Source organism: Panulirus ornatus, chromosome 39 (genome assembly GCF_036320965.1).
Source record: "Panulirus ornatus isolate Po-2019 chromosome 39, ASM3632096v1, whole genome shotgun sequence".
Taxonomy (NCBI): Eukaryota; Metazoa; Arthropoda; class Malacostraca; order Decapoda; family Palinuridae; genus Panulirus; species Panulirus ornatus.
Window position 1 is genome coordinate 7,816,813 of NC_092262.1, and position 21,158 is coordinate 7,837,970.

At 35.5% G+C, this 21,158-nt stretch overlaps 1 protein-coding gene across 6 annotated transcripts; it reads right to left on the reverse strand.

Moving 5' to 3' along the window:
* Nucleotides 1-72: 72 nt before the first annotated feature.
* Nucleotides 73-21,107, reverse strand: LOC139761085 (WD repeat-containing protein 13-like). Of its 6 annotated transcripts, none has more exons than XM_071684933.1 (11): nucleotides 21,024-21,107; nucleotides 16,749-16,836; nucleotides 13,406-13,461; nucleotides 13,154-13,288; nucleotides 12,651-12,854; nucleotides 12,170-12,323; nucleotides 10,859-11,025; nucleotides 9,374-9,517; nucleotides 8,399-8,577; nucleotides 5,699-5,817; nucleotides 73-4,202 (listed from the first exon to the last, which is right to left on the reverse strand). In XM_071684933.1, exons 2-11 carry the CDS (start codon nucleotides 16,822-16,824, stop codon nucleotides 4,024-4,026), a joined length of 1,413 nt encoding a protein of 470 aa, XP_071541034.1. In that variant the 5' UTR covers nucleotides 16,825-16,836; nucleotides 21,024-21,107; the 3' UTR covers nucleotides 73-4,023. The 6 variants fall into 6 exon arrangements, with proteins under 6 accessions (XP_071541034.1, XP_071541035.1, XP_071541037.1 ...); XM_071684934.1 differs by having other exon boundaries at nucleotides 20,976-21,083; XM_071684936.1 differs by having other exon boundaries at nucleotides 21,019-21,041.
* Nucleotides 21,108-21,158: the final 51 nt, after the last annotated feature.

Below are 21,158 nucleotides of genomic sequence, written 5' to 3' on the forward strand. Positions count from 1 at the left end.
ATATTCTCCTAAATCCAATTGTAACAGACCTGTCAGGGGGGAAAAAAATACATAGGTATACAAACACGGGAAAGTATACAACATATAATGATATTTCTTCATTTTGAAAACCTCTAACATTAAGGTTATTTATGAAACAGCTAAAAAATAAAATATATGATATCACATTTTCAATCATTTTTAAAATCCTAGAATTTTTACACAGTAACAGGACGGATACTACATTAGTCACTGTTTGTAGTTAGATCAACAGTAACTTCACATAGAATCAAAAAGATTATATTCACAGACAAGTCCTTCGGATAGTCATAGCACAGCATGCACCAAGGAAGTCACAGACTGTTCTTATTGTTCACCACATACATGAATGGCAATTTGGTACAGTAAATAACAGCAAGAAGGCAAATAATTCCATTAGTTGCCATTGACCAGAAGTGTAATGCAAGAAAAAAATATAATACTCAATGCCAATATCTAAATCAAAACTAACTACTTCTGTAGTTAGTTGGGCTATACAATCAAGTCATTGGTTATGTATTACTGGAGTAAACATCCAAGATATATCAACATTTGTCAAATATATGTTCATCTCGGACAGAGTACACCCCAAGTAGTTATACACATATCCTGGGTGAAAGAAGTTTTCAATTAATTTTCAAAAATCAAATACACCATATACATACCATAATACATTCAATTTCAGATGAATCTGAGCTTAAAACTATTTCTGCCTTTCACAGCAAAACTACAATTCCACATATTACAAAGTCTAACTATTTATAAGTTATGCTGCAACTAATGGAGTTAGGTGAATATTTTCAGTGCAGTGGACTGTAATTTCAAGATATAAAAATACACAATGACAGCACATGGGCTACTGAAGGAGAGTTCATGACCTCTGAGGGGCCCTAATATGCATGAGGGTTGAAAAGCTTAGAAGTGCCCTTTTTAACAACATAAAATGCCCTTCTTTTTCTTTTGAACCCTACCATCATGCTTAAAAATGTCCCCTTTCCTTTTTTTCCATCATAAAACTGCTTCAGAAGTACCCTTTTTTTTGCATGTAAGTCCTGCACTTGAACTTTTCTCTGCATTCACCATACAAAGAGTATATATCACTCTAAATGTAATGAATTCTATTCCCATTTCCATGGGGAGAAATCAAGCACATTTTGTAGAATTGGGGTCCTAAACCTGAAGGCTGACAAAGGAAAGAAAAGCCCATTTGTAACTTCATGAAGGCAGATTCCAGCAACATCTTTAAATCAATATATTGATATATGCATTTTCAGGTCATGCCATTTCTGTGTAAGTGGCAATTAAGCAGATAAATTTATTCAGGGCTACTGAAATCTTTAAACAGTTTCCTTTACTTCATACTGAATTCCAAAATAAGTGACTGATAATATTACATCTAGATACACATATCAACCTAATGGTTTTTTCTCTTTCTACCAATATCATGTACGGCATTTCCCACATACAAGGTGGAACATCCTTTACAATGAACCTATGAATAAAATAACACAGGCCCAACCCTGGTTTAGGCAATAATGCCAATGATTAGTGGCTTTCTAATAATAACAATCATATAAAATGGGGTGATCAAGTACACGATATTCAAAAGCTGTCAATTTAAATGTTAACTCAACATTAACCCTTTGATTGCTACAGGATTAACATCCACTATACACCATGTGCACAAGGCTCTCAAATACTTTACCTATGAAAAATTATCTCCATAACTTTCTATATAAAAAGATATGCAACTGAAACTGAAGAAAGACTGTTTAAATGTGCCATGCACCCTTTAACTTATGCTGCTCCACTGCCAGGTGTATGAAGAACACCAGATGAAGTGAGGTGCAGTATTTTTGCAGGTATTTCCCTAATTAAAGAATAAAACCATTAAAGGTTTTCACCAAAAATATCTGTCATTTTGTAAAAATGTCTGCTTGACAATTCCATAACAACAGGGGGCAGATTTCATACAAGCCTCCTTAACATCTCTTACACTGGAGGAAAAAATTTAGACTATAATGGCAGTGATAGTGCCAAGGTTGCCTCTACAAGCATTAATATTTGTAAAGTATGTTTTGCCTTGAGGAAAGGTAAGCAATTTAATTATATTTATCATACTGTATATGCCACAGCTATGATGAAAAAAAAATAATGTAGTTTTGTATACATAATGACAGCAGGGAATGGGTTAAGATTAAGATGCATCCAAAATGTAATTTAGCTTTCATCACTCAATTGAAAAGCCTTCTAAACAATGCCCTTGGATTTCCAAGACATGCATGAAGAAGAATCTGTATGGATTAACTTTATGTGCAAGGAACAGCCCTGTCAAAATGATGCTTAAAAAAAATAACAATAAAGGAAAAGGCATCTGCTTTACTGCCTACCTACCCACCCATTTCCAATAAATTGGATCCTAAGTGTTCATAAAGTAAGCCCTGCACCATTTTCCTTCTAACACCACAATTTTCCAAACATATCTACATGGTTGCCCACAATGACATGCTGCCATATTTCCCAAACACTTCATGACTATCACAAAAGTTTTCACAGTTTCCATAAAAATGCATTCCTCAGACTTCCATGTCAGCACTCTCATCCATCCTAACATGCAGCTTAATAAAAATAATTATTTCACAACTTTAACCCATTTGTTCATTACTAGAAAACATTCTAATAAACAGTGCTCTAATAACTCACTGCAACATGTCATTCCAATGCCATACTTAATCATCTTTTTATCCCTTTCTCTCAGTGTTCTTGGCACAACATGGGAAATGGTGAACAAGTATAGACAAAAAAAATCCCAAATACAGTATCTAAAAAATATTTGTCAGTCAAACTTCCTCACTTCACACCATATATATTAATACCACATCTCTCACTAAAATAATCAGTCTTTTTAAGTGTAAAAGATCAATGAATTCCCTAAAACTATTTTGAGCATTACTTTAAGGTATAAGGCAATAAAATTTGTTAAGGAAGGGTGTGATGAAAGTTACTAATGTATAATAGTTGTAAATAAATAAAAAACTTACTTGGATGATTAAAAGAAATAGGAATGTTTAAAAAGTTATCCGCCATTACCAAGCAGTTTGAATACAGCATAAACAGAACAAAAAATTGAAATATCAGATAATCAAGGAGAGAAGATTTGGAGAAAACAGGAAAAATATTCCTAAAATCAATGATAGATTAGTATGAATGACAAACTGAGTGACTATGGATTAGGGTACAACCAATTATATCTGAAATCCTACTTGAGTTAAATTCCATTTAAAACATACAAAATAAAATGAGAATCAGTGTGTATCTAAAATAAAGAAACTTAGTATTCTCAAGCATTCATCTTAGTTTTATATGTTAATAATACAGTACAATATTACTGTTGTTTGTATCAATTTTCATAATCCAGGTACATATTATGGGACCTAAGATAAAGAACTGTCACTCTATCCTATAAGCAAATGTTTTGGTTAGATTTTAAAACAAACATCCTAGTTCCACATGTAATAACCATATGGTGTGTCCTACGTGCAAACATCTAAATGAACTGTAATGACCATAGCAGAACCACATACAGTACTGTTATCAAGTTGTGTGTCCTCTAAACAAAGTTAACATTGATATGATCAGTGTTTCATATATACTTCATTCCTTCACTGTTCCAGTCACTGAATCTGTATATCACTGTTCTCAAGTAATTATAGACAAAAAGATAAAATCACTAGTTTGTTATTACCAGCAGTACCCACAAATTAGCATGAGAACTTTGTCTTACAGAAGCAGAAAGAAAATATATTTATACTAACCTGTGGTTATACACAACATTATCATGAATTAAGTTTCATTACATAGAACTTCATAGCCTTTCAAAAATTTTATCCAGTGTTTACTGAGAAGCATGAAAACTTTCTCTAAATAAATGACAATAATGTAACAGATTACAGCTCTAATCAAATGCTTAAAAAGAATTTCACCCTAAGTTTGATGTGACTCATCTTACTGCCTTTTCCACACAATAACCAAGCCTGTTGCATCCGAAGTTGCAAGAAGAGATTCGTTGTAATTAAACGTAACTCCCAAGACAGGAGCTGCATGACCTTGAAGACGGTTAATGAGTGGTCGGGTGTCTCGCTCAACATCCAAGAACCAGACACTACAGTCCTCACAGCCACTTACTACAAACAAAGGTAGAACCATTATCATTAATCATGCAGTGATATAATCCCTCTTAACTAAGACATTTTGACTTGCATCAGGTGGCATATCCAAGTTAAATCATAATTCTGAAGACTGGAACTGTTTCTAAAAATATAAGAATGTGCTACCTCCCATGATACTGCTACTCTCCATGACTTCCAGAATCCCTAGACTTCACTATTCACTGTAACATCATTACTTTCCATAACTACTTCCACACACAACTTCAATATCTAAGAGACATAATTACTCTCAAGTTGATACTATAGCACAACTCCAAAATCCCAATACCTTTTGTACTTTCTCGTCTTCACTTGACACCTTTTTTGAATGTTTGATTATCTCTGTGAATTTATTACCACCCAAAATTTCCAATACACCCTTAATTTACCAAGTTTTTGGCAAACAATATGCCTACCAGGTATATTACTTCAAAGATTGAAATAGTAGAATGCAGTGAGCCAAATTTTGAAAATACAAAATACATTTCAACCCTTTTATGAAAGATTTTCTGACAAGGAATATCCCTCGTCAGAGCAAGTGTTCTGGAGAAAAAATAGAAATACTTAATACTTAATCAATGGTAGAACATCATGCTTTATGGAGAAATTTTAATATGAAAATCCTGATTATATACACTGCATATTCAAAGAACATTAAAGTGTGAGATGTGACTTATCCTCCTTCCCATGGTTGCATTAAGAAGACTGCCAACCAAAGAGTAGTATCTGGGGTTGGGCTTTAAACTTAGTATATCATCAATGACAACTAGACAGTGTAGGTGTAAATGAGACAAGCGATTTCTTCCTAATGCTACCTCCCTAAGGCAGGAGTAGCAATTACGTATAATCGTATAACTAAGATTGTAACTACCAAATTATTTATATATAATTACCCAAATACCAATTTCAAAAGAAGAGTACTGGAGTTATCTACTACTTCTTTCTAAATGCTTCTGCTGTCCAGGCTTGTGCTACTTCCCGTACCAAGGAAATGTAGACTCCTTTGGAGTGATAGGTTCTTTAACGAGACTACAGTCCCTATGTCCATATGACACAGCCTCATCAAAGGTAACTTTTCACTCTGTGTGTAACCTTTTGCAGGCAGATAATAAATACTTTCAAAATTTAAGAAGAATGAGCTAATTTAATCTGTACATAGTCAGGAGAATGTATATGAAGAATAGAGAAATAAGAGATGTATACCTTAAAATGGAAAAGATATGCATTTCAGAGTCCACTTCATACAATTTGATTCCAGGTGTACCAATTACTTGTTGAATAGTAGAATCAACCAGGATCTGCTTCCTCTGAGTGAAAAATTTTCTGATTGTGCTATGACTTTTACAAGTCATGACATTTCTGTTTCTAGTGCATATCACAGTCTTAGTATCAGGAAAATGCCAATTATTCAGCATATTACCACATAGTATGTAATGTTACGGTTTCACTTTAAAATAAATTTAACAACTCACCGACACAAGCTCCCTGCCTGAAGGACATTAGTGGGCAGAAGGTTGAGCGTACAGGTTGGTACATGTGAGCAACATTGAATTTTCGCTTCAAACGCAAACCACCTTCCTTGTCCACCACTCTGTAAAAAATACATTGAAAATTCATGAATAAATATAACCTCTCACCCTAAATTGAAATCAAGAGAATTTGTCTAAAGTCTTTACTCTGCTTTGTATGTACCTTACTATGGGCTAACAGATTTTTCTCCATCTGCAAATGATGCTTCATAACTTAAGTCCATTCAGATTTGTTCCTCTATCATACAAGCAATTTTTCTCTTTGTTCTTCCACATCATCTTTCATCTTCCTCATCCTGTGATCTTCACTTCACTTTACCTAGATATATAATCTTTTGGTCTTTGCTACTGCACTTTCTATATAGCACTGTATTCTATCAATCATCCTTTAAGTTAAATTTTTTCCTTCAATTCTATTTACTCCTGAAGTACCTTATCCCCCTTTCACAAGATTCCTCCCAGTAATGTGTAGTCTACTAGCTATTCGCTTACCACAGGTCCATGATTTTCCTCTTGTAAAAGTTCAACAACTCCCTCTTGAAGCCTTTTCACTTGAAAAAACTCTTGCTTCATTCATTAATACTTTAAGTATTCTGACAAAAAACAAACCCTCCCTCACTCTATCTCATCAAAATTTTTGCAACTATGTCTACTAAGCAATCAACACACTGCTACTTCTAACCATAATCTTATGTTTATCAAGACTCCCTTTTCTTTGACACAACCTGCTTTGCTTTGCTTTATACAAAGAGACATTGATCATAGGTAAAGGTATTCAAATCAGCAGTCAGTATGATGGAAAAAAATCATTAAGTGATGACAGACCTATATTTGAAAGTATGGCAGACCGACGGATCGTGAAAAATAAAGAAACAATTCCACTGCCTAATTATGAATGGATAGAAATACACATCAAACTTTCAAGCTGCCAATGCTCTAACAATTCCACTGAAATGGATAGCTTATCAGGTACTCCATCACCTAACACAGAAGGCATAAAAGCAGCCAATTTTGCAAAGCATATGCCATAGTACTGTAAAACTGTATCTGTAAGAGACAGAAAGCAACAATGTGGCAAAAAGAGAATAGCTCCACATGAGAAGTAAGAGACAGTAAAGTACTTTTGTATGAATTTTGTTAAACAGGAAGGTGCAGGAAGAACCCAACTAAACCTGTGAAAGTACTCTATACAAGGAGTGGTCAATCCCTTGTACAAAGCATATTATAGATTGCATTATTGTTGACTGTAATGAAAAACTCATGGAAATGAACATATGATTCTTCAAACAGAATATCAAATTGAAGTAGAATTTCTTTTTAGAAAATACACTAGTCCTGCTGTTTGTCTATTCAAAATCATTTACACTGTAGCACTTTTGCATGATCCCCAATAAAACTTTACCACATATATACAACAAATAAATACTGCAGTTACATGCCATAACAATTGTCTGTTTGTTAATACCCAGTTCACTGCTTGTTGACCCTAGTATACCACACTGTTCCATTTCACTCTATTCTGTGTATGCCTTTCATCCTCCACATGTTCAGGCCCCGACTGCTCAAAATCTTTTTCACTCCATCCTTCCACCTCCAATTTGGAGGCTCCAGTCATGGACAAAAGCCCTCATCAAAGCCAGGCCTCAACTGAAATACTGAGGGGATTGTGGAACAGAGAAGAAGAGACAATGGAAAGTATGTACAAATTTTGGATGGAGGAAGTGAATAACCTGTCTTTTAAAATGTGCTGTCATAATCATTCGGAAAGACATGAGAAGGTAGAGAGTTCCAAAGCTTAAAGGTGTAGGGAAAGAAACAGTTATCAAAATGGCCCACTTTTGAGTCGCCAATGGCCACACAGTAACTATGTGATGCAGCAGCTAGCCAAGTATTGTGTGGTCTAGCTAGTGGTAAAAAAGAGGATCATGCAAAATCTTTACATAATGTTATGCCCACAAGAATGTCAAAGTAAGGGAACATCTCGGTATACTTATTCTTAATACACATCTATCATACAAATTCACTCATTCAATTTTACAATCACATTCATGGGTGGAGAATCCCGAGTAATTCAGGTGCACAACAATAAACATTACGTCATAATACCACATCCCAAAGAGACACTCTCTAATCCTAGTCAGTTCCAAAGAAGGCTTCTTTGGATCTTTGGGCTTCATGCAAATATCAGGGATTAACTATTCCCCACTAAAACATAATCAATGCGATAAAAGGCACACACACACACATACATGCAGTCTCACTATCTCTCAATTTTTTTACAATGCTAAAAGTACAATTGTTAACTTTACAGGCTGAGTATTTGCTCTTTGCAATATAAATTCATTCTAAAACCTTACCTCAACATTTAAATACTTTTACATAATAACAAAAAATCATAACTGGGTATTATAATATTAAACATTTATATGAGAGTGTTAGTAGCACTAGCTGTGAGCTGCCTGCATTATTTGATGCAAGGTAAGGCTCCTGATCACAAAGGTCTAGTCGTAATCTCTCGCTGTCTTCACTCTAACATCGGCATTGGAAAAAAATCAATTGGTACTCTATAATATAATGACATTCAACAAAAGCATCATTCGGTTCAGTTACTATCCCCAACTGCAATAAAAAGCATTCACTGACCTGTACAAGAGGAGGGCATTACAGGTTGCACTGACAAGAAGAGTTGGGTTGGGTGCTTCACGACTGGCCCATGCACGTGCTGATAGGCTAGTGATTGCAGCTCCTTCATTCACCACACAACGCTTACCTTTTCTCAGGCCTCCACTCCCAAGGTCAAAGAGGAATGATATAATTATACCCTAAAGAAGAAAAACAATTAACTTATATTTCTGTTACTCTTCCACATCATGGTTATAAATCACAAGTACAAATACTTTCTTAGGGATTACCATACCAGTGAATTACAAGACTGGTACTAACAATGTGGATACTGCATTAGTGATTTGTATGTGCATGTATCTTGACCTTAATTGTAAATATATAGGGGAAAAACTTGACACCTACTTCATATAATTTACAAAGGCTAAGACTTGGAATACAGAAGACAATAGTAGGTCAGTGGTAGTACTTTCATTAACAATATAAAATGGACAGAGTGCCTGCCATGCACCCTTACAGCTTTGCTGAATTCATGAAAAAAAAACTCGGAATGATATATATACAAAGAGGTTGAACATTTTTGTTAAAGTACCAAGTGAGCTACCATCTGAATGAGGACAGATGTCCAGTTATAGGAGACCACCACCCTTACTACAGGTAACTGGCCAACTGAATTAACATCTGAAACAATTCTCTGTATATATTAGCACCAATTGTTTATTTACAAAGTTCTATTATCAGTGATATCTATATCTTTCCTTTACATCCTTTAATAACATCTGCGGTAGATGTTTCACCTGAACACACTGGGCATGGGTTAAGAGTGATCTTTTGAGGCTGCATGGATCTGAACAAATTGTGAATATTGTAATAATACAGATAATTTTAAACTCTACTTTCTCTTTTAACTACTAGCCTCCAATGAGACTAACCAGCTCAAAGTGTCTTGCCAGAGGGATTAAAAGTTAACACTGTGACAGTGACACAGACACTAACCTTATCATCACCAGCCCAAAGTGTCTTGCCAGATGAATCAAAAGTTAAAGCTGTGACTTGACCTGCAACCTTGCTTGTTCCTCCCTTTGGATAGTGGCCTGTTGAAATGTTCAGGACTTGCACTAGCCCTCGACTGTTACCCAACTGTACCATTCAGGTTAAGGTGACAGAACAGAGAGACATGGGAAGTATTCTTTTTCAAAACATGGAGCCCATTAGTATGATTATGATACTTTTTGAAAGGAGTATCATAGGCTTTTCTATATTTGGGATAATGTATGGACAAGATTTAACAAAAAAAAATAGTAGTTTTGGATAGGACATATCTATGAATACCTATGATAAGATTTTGCCATGAAATGGTTAGCATGCTGAGCTCAATGCATAACCTGCTTGTTTCACAATATCATTATTTTCTGCTGTCACACACACAGCACAGTTACTTATCTTGGGTCTTTACCTGATCCACACATCCTCCAACTCCCCTGAAACATCACTGCACCTCTCCAGTCAGCTGACTGATGCATTACATTTTACTTTTGACACTATTTCATTCACATAAGCACTTTCACAGTCCTCAAGCACTCCCCTTACATCATACACACATCAAATAGCCTGACTAGCCAATCAGCAATAGTCATTCCCTTTCCAGAGATATCAATTGCAATCTCTCTCACTCCTGCATAACACTTTACCAAATTTCATCTCCCACAAAGTTTCCTCCACTTCCTTTTCTTTTACCACAATATTTGCCATAGCTCTCACTCTGGATCCTATTTCATCTTAAATATACCACATCATCATCTCTGTCATGTTGCATTCAGCAGTCCTTCACAACACTCAAACCACATCTTTTTAACATCTTTGTTACCACTATCCTATCTGTTCTCTAAGTCATCCCCATTTGTGCTGTTGTTCTTCTCACATTATTCATCTCTTTCCAAAAACACTTTATTACTATCTCAAGTGTTTCCCTAACACTCATATGCCCACATTTTCAGCTCTCCTATCAATCTCCACCTTCCACCACTTTCTCATGTACTCCTCACAATTACATGCACTCCTTTCCTGCAGATACTGATAATACACTAACCTTTTTACTGCACAAGTAATTTAACTTCCCCATACCAACAATCACTACCCTTTCTCACACACTCATATCCCATCTTCCACAAACCAAACAATACAACCATACACTTTAACACTTATCCCATTCCTTCCATTCCTCTTCCACTTCCCTATTTTCATTTGTTTTCACCCTATGCCATTCTTCAATCTCTTTTAGTATCTCTCCACACAGGCCAATTTTTCAAGCAGACTTACTTTATGTAATTTAGTCTTTCCTTAACACATCACAAACTTACACTCTCGTGTTTATCTCCATGAAAGTTACTCTTATGCCAGCTGCTGCATCGAAACAAGTTTCCGAAATACAATGACAATATATACTGAATTTGAGGGTAAAGTCAAAGCATCAAAGGATACAACAGCCCAGTTGGAGTTGAGAGGGTGGAAAAGACACGACAGGACATGTGCTCCAGCCTGGTCACTGACTGTGCGCAGACAGCTGCCTGTTGTTGAACTCCACAAGCAGATGGCACCATCCTCACCACAAGATAACAAAAGGTCATTAGTCGATGACCAGTCAAATCCTGTAAAAATGGCAATTCAGAAAATGAGGCATTCATTTTCATAACACATAACTTTCTATCATTAAACAGCAAAATGTAACCCTATATGTAAACTTATATTCAAAATACAGCAACTGTTAAGCCTTGCATGCCTTGAGTCCTCACATGAAGACTTATATAGTAAGTGCAGTAAGTCATCATATGGAGCACTAATATTTGCAGGCTTAGTTCAAATTCCCCTACCAATGTGTTGACATTTCTATGTACGGTGCTGAGTGTTGTCTTGGTCACTACAGATGCTTATTCCTAAGACTACTGTTCTCTGGATGCAATTCTGAAGTGTAAATATATGTGTCAATAACTTCCTTCAGGTGGGAAATGGCAAACACAAACGAAATTAATGAAAAAAAAAGGAAATGTGTCAATATCTGCATATGCATCTAATTAAGCTCCATAAACAGTGATAAGTGTCATTCAAGGAATTTGCATTAAAAGGTTCATCCCTGCTGTACCTCCCAACCTCCTCTCTTTCACCACCTTCTGTACATCATCTCTGCTAAACAATTTATGAATAAACTTTATACGATACCACAGCCATATGAGTTATGCTAGGTCTACTGTTATTACATATCTTCTCCATTTATGTCTTTCTTTCATAAATAGTTATAAGTGTCATCACTGAACTTCCTCATGGGACTCAATCCATCCCTCTCCACTAATCCTTGGCACTCCTTAACCCTTCTTCAGACCACTCACCAAGGCCTCTGCTGGGTAATCTAAGCATTAACTTTTCCATTATACAACAGCCACATAAGTTAAGTCAGTTTACTTGTATATGTCCTTCACTTTTACATGTATTTCTTTCCTTTCATAATGGGAAACAGAAAACCTGAAAACTTATTTTTGCCTGAATCATAACTGCAAAATTACAGGTCACCTTTACAATTAGATTTGCACTAGATCTCTTTATAGCTTGTCACAATCTTGAATATCCCTAATTTCTCTCATCAAGGTACAGTTCAACTGGTGACATAGGTGCCATGACAAGTTCTCCTTCAGTACTATATATCTTTGTTCATACACTTGCTTACTTTCAATATCTAGATGGAAATGACAGGGTGTATAACAGGCAAAAAACTGTATGCTAATGGAGGTTTTGTCTTACCAGTAACACCAGCAGAGTGATGACGGAGGGTATGAAGCACACGAGGTTCTCCCTCAGCCACCTGACATATGGACAGAGTTCCATCTAGGGAAGAGCATGCAAGTAGACCCTGGTCATTGTGAGCAAATTTCACCATAGTCACACTGTCTGCATGCTGTAATAAAGGAACAAATGGACATGCTCCAGTTTTAAAAGTTCATAAACACTTAAAAAATTTGGGGTTCAACATCATTTAATACTTCAAGTGCTGGGCAGTGTAATAAAAAATTATTATTCATTCTTCTTCCTCAAATTCATATACATCATCTCTCTTATTCTCATCAGTGAAATATTGTAGGCTTTGTGAACTCGACTTTCTATAATAATTGTTCCTTGAAGCACTTCCCCAATAATCTCTTCTACTTTATATAGTGTCAAATGTGTCCTATTGCCATGAAACTCTCCACAACACATAATCATCATTAAAAGTTTTATATCTTACTTGATCAAAAATATGGTGTACTCCTGAAAAGGCATAGTTCTCTCCAATAGAAGTACCACCAACAATGGCTTTAGAAGCTTCAGCTTGCTGTGTAGGAACAACTGAACCAGCTGGTGGTGGCCCCTTGGGTCCCTCAATACTCTGGCTGCCTGTCTGTGCCATACCAATACTCATACTGCGACTCATACAACGTGGGGAGTCACCCTGTAGATAATAAATCACACATCCATATCCTCAAGACATAACTAGTGTGTTTCAGTGAGACATCAAAGCTGGCACACTTACAAATCAATGTATTGCAATACAAGTAAATACATGCAGATACGATATACATATCTAGAAACTATATTCATTACTAGTCAACATTTCTTTAAAGAATTTCATCTTATGAAATGAAAGCTAATTTTTGATAAGCACAAAATCTAGAGTATCTGATTTTTTCTCAATATCATCTTTCAATTTGTAGTAATTTGTAATGCAAACGAACAGCAAAATTTTAATACCTCTACAGTTAATCGTGATGCTGAACGAAGGCTTGCTGGCCTACTCTTCAAGCTGAGTTGGTCCAACGTAACACAATAACGCTGCTGGAGTAGTGCTAATCTTAATCTTAGATAATTTCGCACAGCAGCACTATCCTGTACAGAAAAAACTAAGCTTTATCCAATGTGCCGAAATAACAGAAAATCAATTCATAATCTATGAATCATAATAATCTATTCTCAGTGTAAAGGACATGAAATGTTCCTACACACCTCCTCCCGAGCACTGTCCCTCAGTAGCTGACTACGACGCCGGATATACAGTGTCTCTGAAAAGGAAGTTCATCTGTACAATCTCTTGTCAAAGTACACAGCTAATATAATTCCTACATTCTCTCTTACCTCTGTAAGTCATACTAATAAGGCAGTCTACACATTTTCCATTTGTTGCTCAAGAAGACATTAGGAACAATCACAACTGATTACAAATTTGTTCAGTTTACTAAACTTGAAACTTATTCAGTATATCATGCAACTTAGTGAGCTGATCAAGCAATTTCTACACCTTCTAAATATACCATGCAAGAAATCAAAACATAAGTGTTTTTGAGACTAACACATTTAAGGTACAATACTACAAAGCTTTGTTGTGAGGTTAAAAACTAAATGTAATGATAATAAAATGATAAGATAAAAATCTGACTGAAACAGATAATGATGGCCATATGAATCACCAAATCTGATTTCTAGCACACAATCTATTACTGTTTAAAACCTCAGTACTGTGTCAGTGACTTAAGCCAATTAAGTACTTTAAGCAAGTTTCAGCAAATCTGTATTTTCTAGTAAACTAAATATAAATCAAAGTGGACATAAATGTTAGTTTATTTGAGACAAGCTTCAAAAAGTATCAAGAGGGGATTATAATAACTACAAAGCTTTGTTCTACAAACATTACATAAACATGAAGTTAAATTACAGTACAGTATATGTAAATGTTAGTTTATTTAAGTCTTAATGAGTTTAAAAAAGAAGAGGGGGATCCTAATAGCTATAAGCTTTGCTTTATAATTCTGAACTTGAATTCGGCACAGAGCTTTTATCACAAAAGATAGTAGCCAAGAAATATCTTGGGTTGTATGGCTAGTCCTGTGATTCAAAATACTAAAACAAACAAGAGCATCTGCATTATTTTCAATTCACCACAAATTCTCACAAGAAACTATACAACATATCATGATACGATTATACAAAATCAAAGGTGAAACAAGAAATGACTGCCTTTACACTTCAAAAAGCCTGATTTTCACCAATTTCTGTATCAATGAAGAATCTTTTACAAGTCAAACTATAACTACTATGCAGCAATCTAAGACAAAAAATTGCAAGACACATAGACAAAAACATTTTTACCCATAAAATAAAGTCTTATCACTATAATAGGACAGCAGTTTCCCATGGAAAGACATGACAGCAGCCTCATGGATCAAGAAATATGGTATTACATTACCTCCAACAACACTGTGCAGCATAACACATAAAACTGAGTTTCTATCAATCCGTGAAATCTCTGCAGGTACAGTAATGAACAGAATTATTTCCTGCATTTCAACAAGAGTAGCAGATGCAAAGCCTTCTTAAAAAACTTTTATCTTCAGGCATCTCCAGACATTCTAAGAGCAATTACTATGACATAATTAATAAATGTTTTCAACACCATGCCCCTTTATGAAGCAAGAAAAAATATACAATTATTTCATATGCTATAGTCTGTTACATATTTTTTGACTCAGTAAAGCCTTGGAGCTACTAGACCACTCTGATTTGTCTATTTTCAGTAATCAATTTATGCTTAATTCAATTCTTCACTCTTCTAAGCTACATTACTTCACCTGATCTGTCTTAGATAGCTTTCTCCAATTTAAGAAATTTGCAGTGCAAGCCAAAAGCAACTGCATGACTTGTATGAAAGCCTAATCATTATCAACATTAATCTTGCCTACAAACAAGTCCAATGAGTATTTGAAAGAGCACTTACTTGGTGGGGGAGGTCAAAACATCATTCTACTTTCCATGATAGGTGCACCCACGAAGATTCACCCTCTTCAACCATAATGATATTTGTATGGCTAGCATACGCACCTTCAAGGGGAACAACAACCAATCAGTAACCTGTCTTCAGCAGAAGTTCAAGATATAAGGAAAGTGCCTTCTAAGTTGACTCTCTTTAGGAATGTCAAGTGCACTGAGATCAGCAAAAGCCACTGCTAACAATGAATAAACACCTTTAATCAATGATATCTCTGCTCACATCTGGTGATACTCCCTTGAATGGCTGCTGGTATGCCACACGTATAATTAAGAGATGGTACAAAGTGGGAGCCAGATTGCTGCCAAGGTCAGTTCCTTTCCTTAAGTTTTTCTTTCAAGCAAGTGTGCTTTCAGACATTCACTGGGCTTGCCAGTAGGTGAAAAATGTAAATTCTAGAGGATTAAAGCTGTGTCTTCAAGGTATGCAGAATCCTATGAGCATTCAATTATTTCCCCTTCCCTTCCTTCATCTCTCTCCTTTCCAAAGTACATTTCTTGAATCATGAAGGTAACAAGCCTGAAGTACACACTCCACTGGTATCAGAGTGACGTTTGTGGCCGGTTGTATGGTGCTACTCAACTACAGGTCATGATGTTAGGACATGCACAAAGGTTGCTCTATGGTGGCTGTTCCTAACGACAGAGCACCTGCAGCCTCATATGTATCATGATAGTCAAAGAAGGTGAATCTTTATGAGTACATCTCATTCTATGGGGTGAAACAGTGTTCTTATTCCCCACCAAGAATCAGAGAGTTCAGCCTACAATAGGGAAATAGCTTTTTGCTCTTCAAAACCTATATTTTCAAAAGTATTTAGATTTTGGCACAATATCTTCCCATTCATCCATTTCTAGATATATAAGGGATATTGATACTTTTCTCATGAAAATTTTGTATCAAAAAAAGCTGTTTTATCATCCACTCATCAGAATCAACTGCCTTTATGTCACTTAGTTTCTTTTAATCAATATCAACATCAAAAACACAACATACTACAGTATATGTTGTTTTCTGAAATGAAAATCAACTACTAAGAGTAGTCAATTCCAAGTGGATTCTGGGGTATATACTATTAGTGATATAATGGTCTTCATACTTTTACCTCCATTAGCTCCCTTGAAAGATATCCTTATTCATTAACTAACGTCTTTGAGTTTCAAATCCATCAAACACCTACATTACATACAATTTTGTATTTCATAACAGATCCACTTTCAAACCTTTTATCACCATTTCTATCAATTCTCTCACTCACTAGAATTCTATACTTGTAAATATTCCTGAAAATACACATAGACGATCTTTCATTTTCACCTCCTTAAACCTCCCTAAACAGGAAAACTGATGCAAAACACAGGTAGAGTGACATGCTCAGTTCTATCAGTTAACAAACAAAAACAAGTTTATCATTGCAAATGCCTCTACTGAACTACCACAGTGCAATGGATGCAAGTGCACCACATATATGAACATGCTTTCTTCCATACGGAAGATACTATACAGTGAAGTGTAACATCAACTTACTGAAGCCAGGGGTAGCTGGTGCACGATGGTTGTTAAACTTGGCATCCACAGCTAAGACTTGCTGCCACCAAGCCATCTTTTGTCTAACCTGTGATGGTACCAACATTCATTTAGCCTCTGATGGTACCAACATCCACTTCAGGGATGACTGTGCCAAAGTCTGACTAATATGCGGTGGTACAATCATTCATAAAACGTGCAATGATGTCAATATTCAACAAGCCATTAGCTTTTTGGAAGCTATATTTACAGAGGTATACATACATATTCAAAAATTGCAGTGCAACGTATTGACTTGACATACTTAATTTTGTACATGCAGATTATATATTCTTATCTTCACAGTACTGCCAGGAAGGTATGGTGAGATGGCACCACTACTGTGCATATATCACTTAAAGGAGAACGAATACGTTTCAGGCCAGGATGAGGACTGACCTGGCTTTCTGGACATGAGAGAAAATCCACTCCTATAGCCTGTCATAAATAATGCAGATAATGTAACCAATCCAAAAGCTAGTAATTCTATCAGAGCAAACAAGTGGTGAAAGAGACAGAGAAAGAGTGAGCTTCATTGCCCTGTTCAAGGAAATATTATTGCACTAATTTACAAGTCACATGAATCAGGATAATATTCAAGCAATGTATTATCTTGCCGTAATAATCTCAAAGACTCATTCACAAATGAAATATTGATCAGGAATTTTTGTAAATCTCTAGCTTATGGGCATTACAAAAGTAACTTATGGAAGTGAAAGAAATGCATATCTATATACTCCTAACACTTGGTGATTCAGACAGGCAGAACATGTTTTATATCATTTTTCTAATCATACAAAAAACAAGTATGGGAAAATGGAGGGGTTGTGAAGATTAGGGAAATATGGAGTTATATAATGTAAAAGTATGTAAAATAATTGTAGAAATCAACAAAACCTATGAAAATTTCACCTAACTTTAGCAATGGGCCAACAATGTTATTTTCTTCCTCCTGCCACTGGTGAAGAATTTTCAACAGAAGAGGTCGTGTTCACTGGGATGGGTTTGAGAGAAAGCAGACTAATGCATTGTCGAAAACTCCCAGAGACAGAATTGTCAGCAAAAGATCAAAATAATCAAATCTTTTACAACAACATGGAGAGCAAGGAAAATCGAAGACTAGAAGGAGATTTAGAATTGGTTTTACATGGCTTCTCTTGATTTGTGCAACAATTCTCTTACTTTCCCTTGATCTTCCTATTATCATCTGACTATCTTTGTAAGAATACTCATTGTCATCATATCTCACCAGCACATATTTACATGTATATTATTTCTACTGAGTATCAAAAATCAGCTGATGTGTGTTTCTTCCACTCGCACTGGTTATTTTTGTGGTGCCCTTAAACTACATATTTTTGAAGATTTCAAGTTACCAAAGCAATGGCAAAAATGGATAAGAAACATCACCACAGCTGAGGACCACCCTGGAAGTAGTACAAACAAGTAGTTTCACAAAAGAGAACTCTAAAAATGGTGAAACAAGTTTACTGTCAAGTACATACCAAAGCTGGTCCTGGTTTCTTAAGCTTTACCAGCAATCCATTTGCGTGAAGCTATATAACCAAACTCCCCCCTATTTCTATTATATGTAGTTTGTAAACATATACCCAATGGTTATCTTATCAACAAGTCGGCACAGCGGATCTGCCAGTATTATGCTCATGTTGTTTAATTTCCTGTATTTCCACTTCACTACTGGTTTCATCAACTTTCCTCTAAAATGAAGGTCTTTACAAACATATTCATTAATAAAAATAATGGTAAAAGATCAGTTTAGCACTGTCACTCATTTCTTTCCTGAACTCAATGAAATTTGTAGAGGAAGTAATTTTAAATAGTGCTACACGAATCTGAAGCATTTCTTTGTATCAAAATAAATCATGAGGTGGCTAAGGTCAGGGAAAATGGAGTTCATGAATGAAAAAAGTTTGTGAAACACTTGCAGAAATCAAGAGAACCTATGAAAACCTCACCCAACTTTCCCTAGTTCCCAGGATTCTACCCTAGTTGTCTGTGTTACACTCAAAATATATCAGACACATCCATGACAGGAGTATTGCACAAAATGAGTGACCAGATGAAATATCAAGCACCTGATAGCATCAATGTGCATTGTTCCTACATGTAGTCATTCCACAAATCCCCTACATTAATGTTAGAATACTTCTATGGTAAAATTGTAGCTACTAGGGGTTAACTACATGAGGTTTTCATTGGTTTGCTTGAATTCCAAAAGTATCTAACCTACTTTTACATCAATCCTACATTTCCCCTAATCATCACTGACCTCTCCAATACGATATGTTTATAATATCATGGTGAAGAAAAAAAAGGACGTTCCGGTATGGCACTATAAAAATAACTTACAAATTTGGAAGAAATGCATATCGACGGAGTCCTTACGCTTAGCGATAGTGAGTTAAACTGGGCAGCCTAATTTAGAAGATTAGCTTTTATCCTACAGTAATAGATGATTAAAGTGGGGAGGGCTGTGATGGACTACGATGCTGTGGAATGAAAGCGATTCTTATAGAAATCAGCAGAATCTTTAGAAACCTTACCTGACCTGTCCTGGTAACTTATGTTTACTTTAATTCTTATGCCATATATAAAGATTGAATAATATGGAGTCAACTGAATTCAGCTGATAAAAATATTTTTCACCAATCAATATGGTTATAAAAAGATGATACCAATATCCCTATATTTTGACTATATCATGCAAAATCAAGGTAAACCTTGGCCCTTACATAAAGCTAGGTGGCTTTTTGCAGGCTCTTTTGATTTCTTATATTTCTTACTTTTACTCAATCTTTCCCCTAATCACAAAGCCCTCCTCACTATCGTATCTATTTTTAAAAGAAAAAAGTAATTCTCAATGTCACACTCTACCTATCTAAAACACTTCTACTAAGTCTAAAGGGTTCACCAATGTACATATCATCCAAATCCATATGTTGATTCTGATGCTTCTACACAGGAACTTTACCCTGGATATATATGAAAGATCATAAAACTCTGTTACGCTGGATAGACTAAAGCAGGAAGCAGAGGCCCCAAGATGAGAATTAGGAGGAGGGTAATTCAGTGTTTTAACTTCACACTTACACTGTACTTGATAAAGGCAATGGGTAAAGAGCACTCTGACAACCTTGGTGAACATAATGAAACTAATATTGATCTTATTGCTCGTCTGGGATGATATTTGGGCAAATAATTATATTAGCTGTGCCACAGTATTTCTTTACGGATATGGATGAACCTGATCGTAATACATTCCAAACTAAACAGAAGTGACAAACAAACACGGAGTAGTTTGAAATTTTTCGTTTTGGTAGTTTAAGTGATGTGTAAATTGATGAGTACAAATACTATTTCTTTCAAATCTATGTTTGGTCATTTATCAATTTAGCTCCATATCAAAAGCTGTGTAGAACATGATATTTAACTGAGCAGTTCAATATGTGATCAATCAAAGTTATAGTTATAGTTATTAAAGTTATAAAGTTATATTTAGTCACATCAGCAAAACATATGAAAACCTCACCTATCCTTCCCTGCAATCAAGATTTATTATAATTTTCAATAATGTAGTCGATAATAGACCAGACATGCTCATGAACATTGTATTTGCCGCTGGATGTCACAAAATAACACCAGGTGACCTTAATGAAAGACGATTATAATAGCAAATGTCAGCCATCAATTGAGATCCTTAGAGTTTCTGTTGATATTTCAAGTATATATTTCCTACCGTTACATTCCATTCTCTTCCTATTTCTCCTGACGTACATAGCCACTCTGACCTTGTTTACTCAAGTTCCAATGAAATTAATGATCAAAATTATGTTCTACAACAGATATCATGACACTACGTGAGCATTACAGTGCGAAATAATTCACTTTCAAAGTGATAAATTACCAATATTATTTCTGTGGTGTCCCTAACCTGTTAAAATATAAAATAACTAGACATGAAGTGGAGCACAGAGAGGAAAAATAAATAAATACTGACGAAATAACACTTGGCCCATCGGCTCCGACATTTCATTCAGCACAATAAACTACAAAAAAAAAATTAATAAAAATGCATGTATGTTATAACCTTTAAGTCCCCACTAGTTACACTATCACTAGATTAATCATGGCGCATTCTAACATGGAATTAGTTACTTCAACTATTACTTAAGCCACCGTAGAGAATAATGGTCGACACATTTCATTCCACCTTGCCTTAGAAATGCCGTCATGAGCGACTGCCACCTGCCAGAATTTGTTGTCACACCAGCGAACACCCGATGCGAAAATATTCAGCCACAATTTTTTTTTTTGGAGATAAGGAGAACCTTCCTCTGGCGCACGATATTG

Coding starts and splice junctions, on each gene's coding strand:
- LOC139761085 (XM_071684933.1), bottom strand. CDS start 16,824: ATGGCTTGGTGGCAGCAAGTCTTAGCTGTGGATGCCAAGTTTAACAAC. Junction 12,855..13,153: donor CATCACGATTAACTGTAGAG/GTATTAAAATTT, acceptor TATTATCTACAG/GGTGACTCCCCACGTTGTAT. Junction 11,026..12,169: donor TCACTCTGCTGGTGTTACTG/GTAAGACAAAAC, acceptor CCATTTTTACAG/GATTTGACTGGTCATCGACT.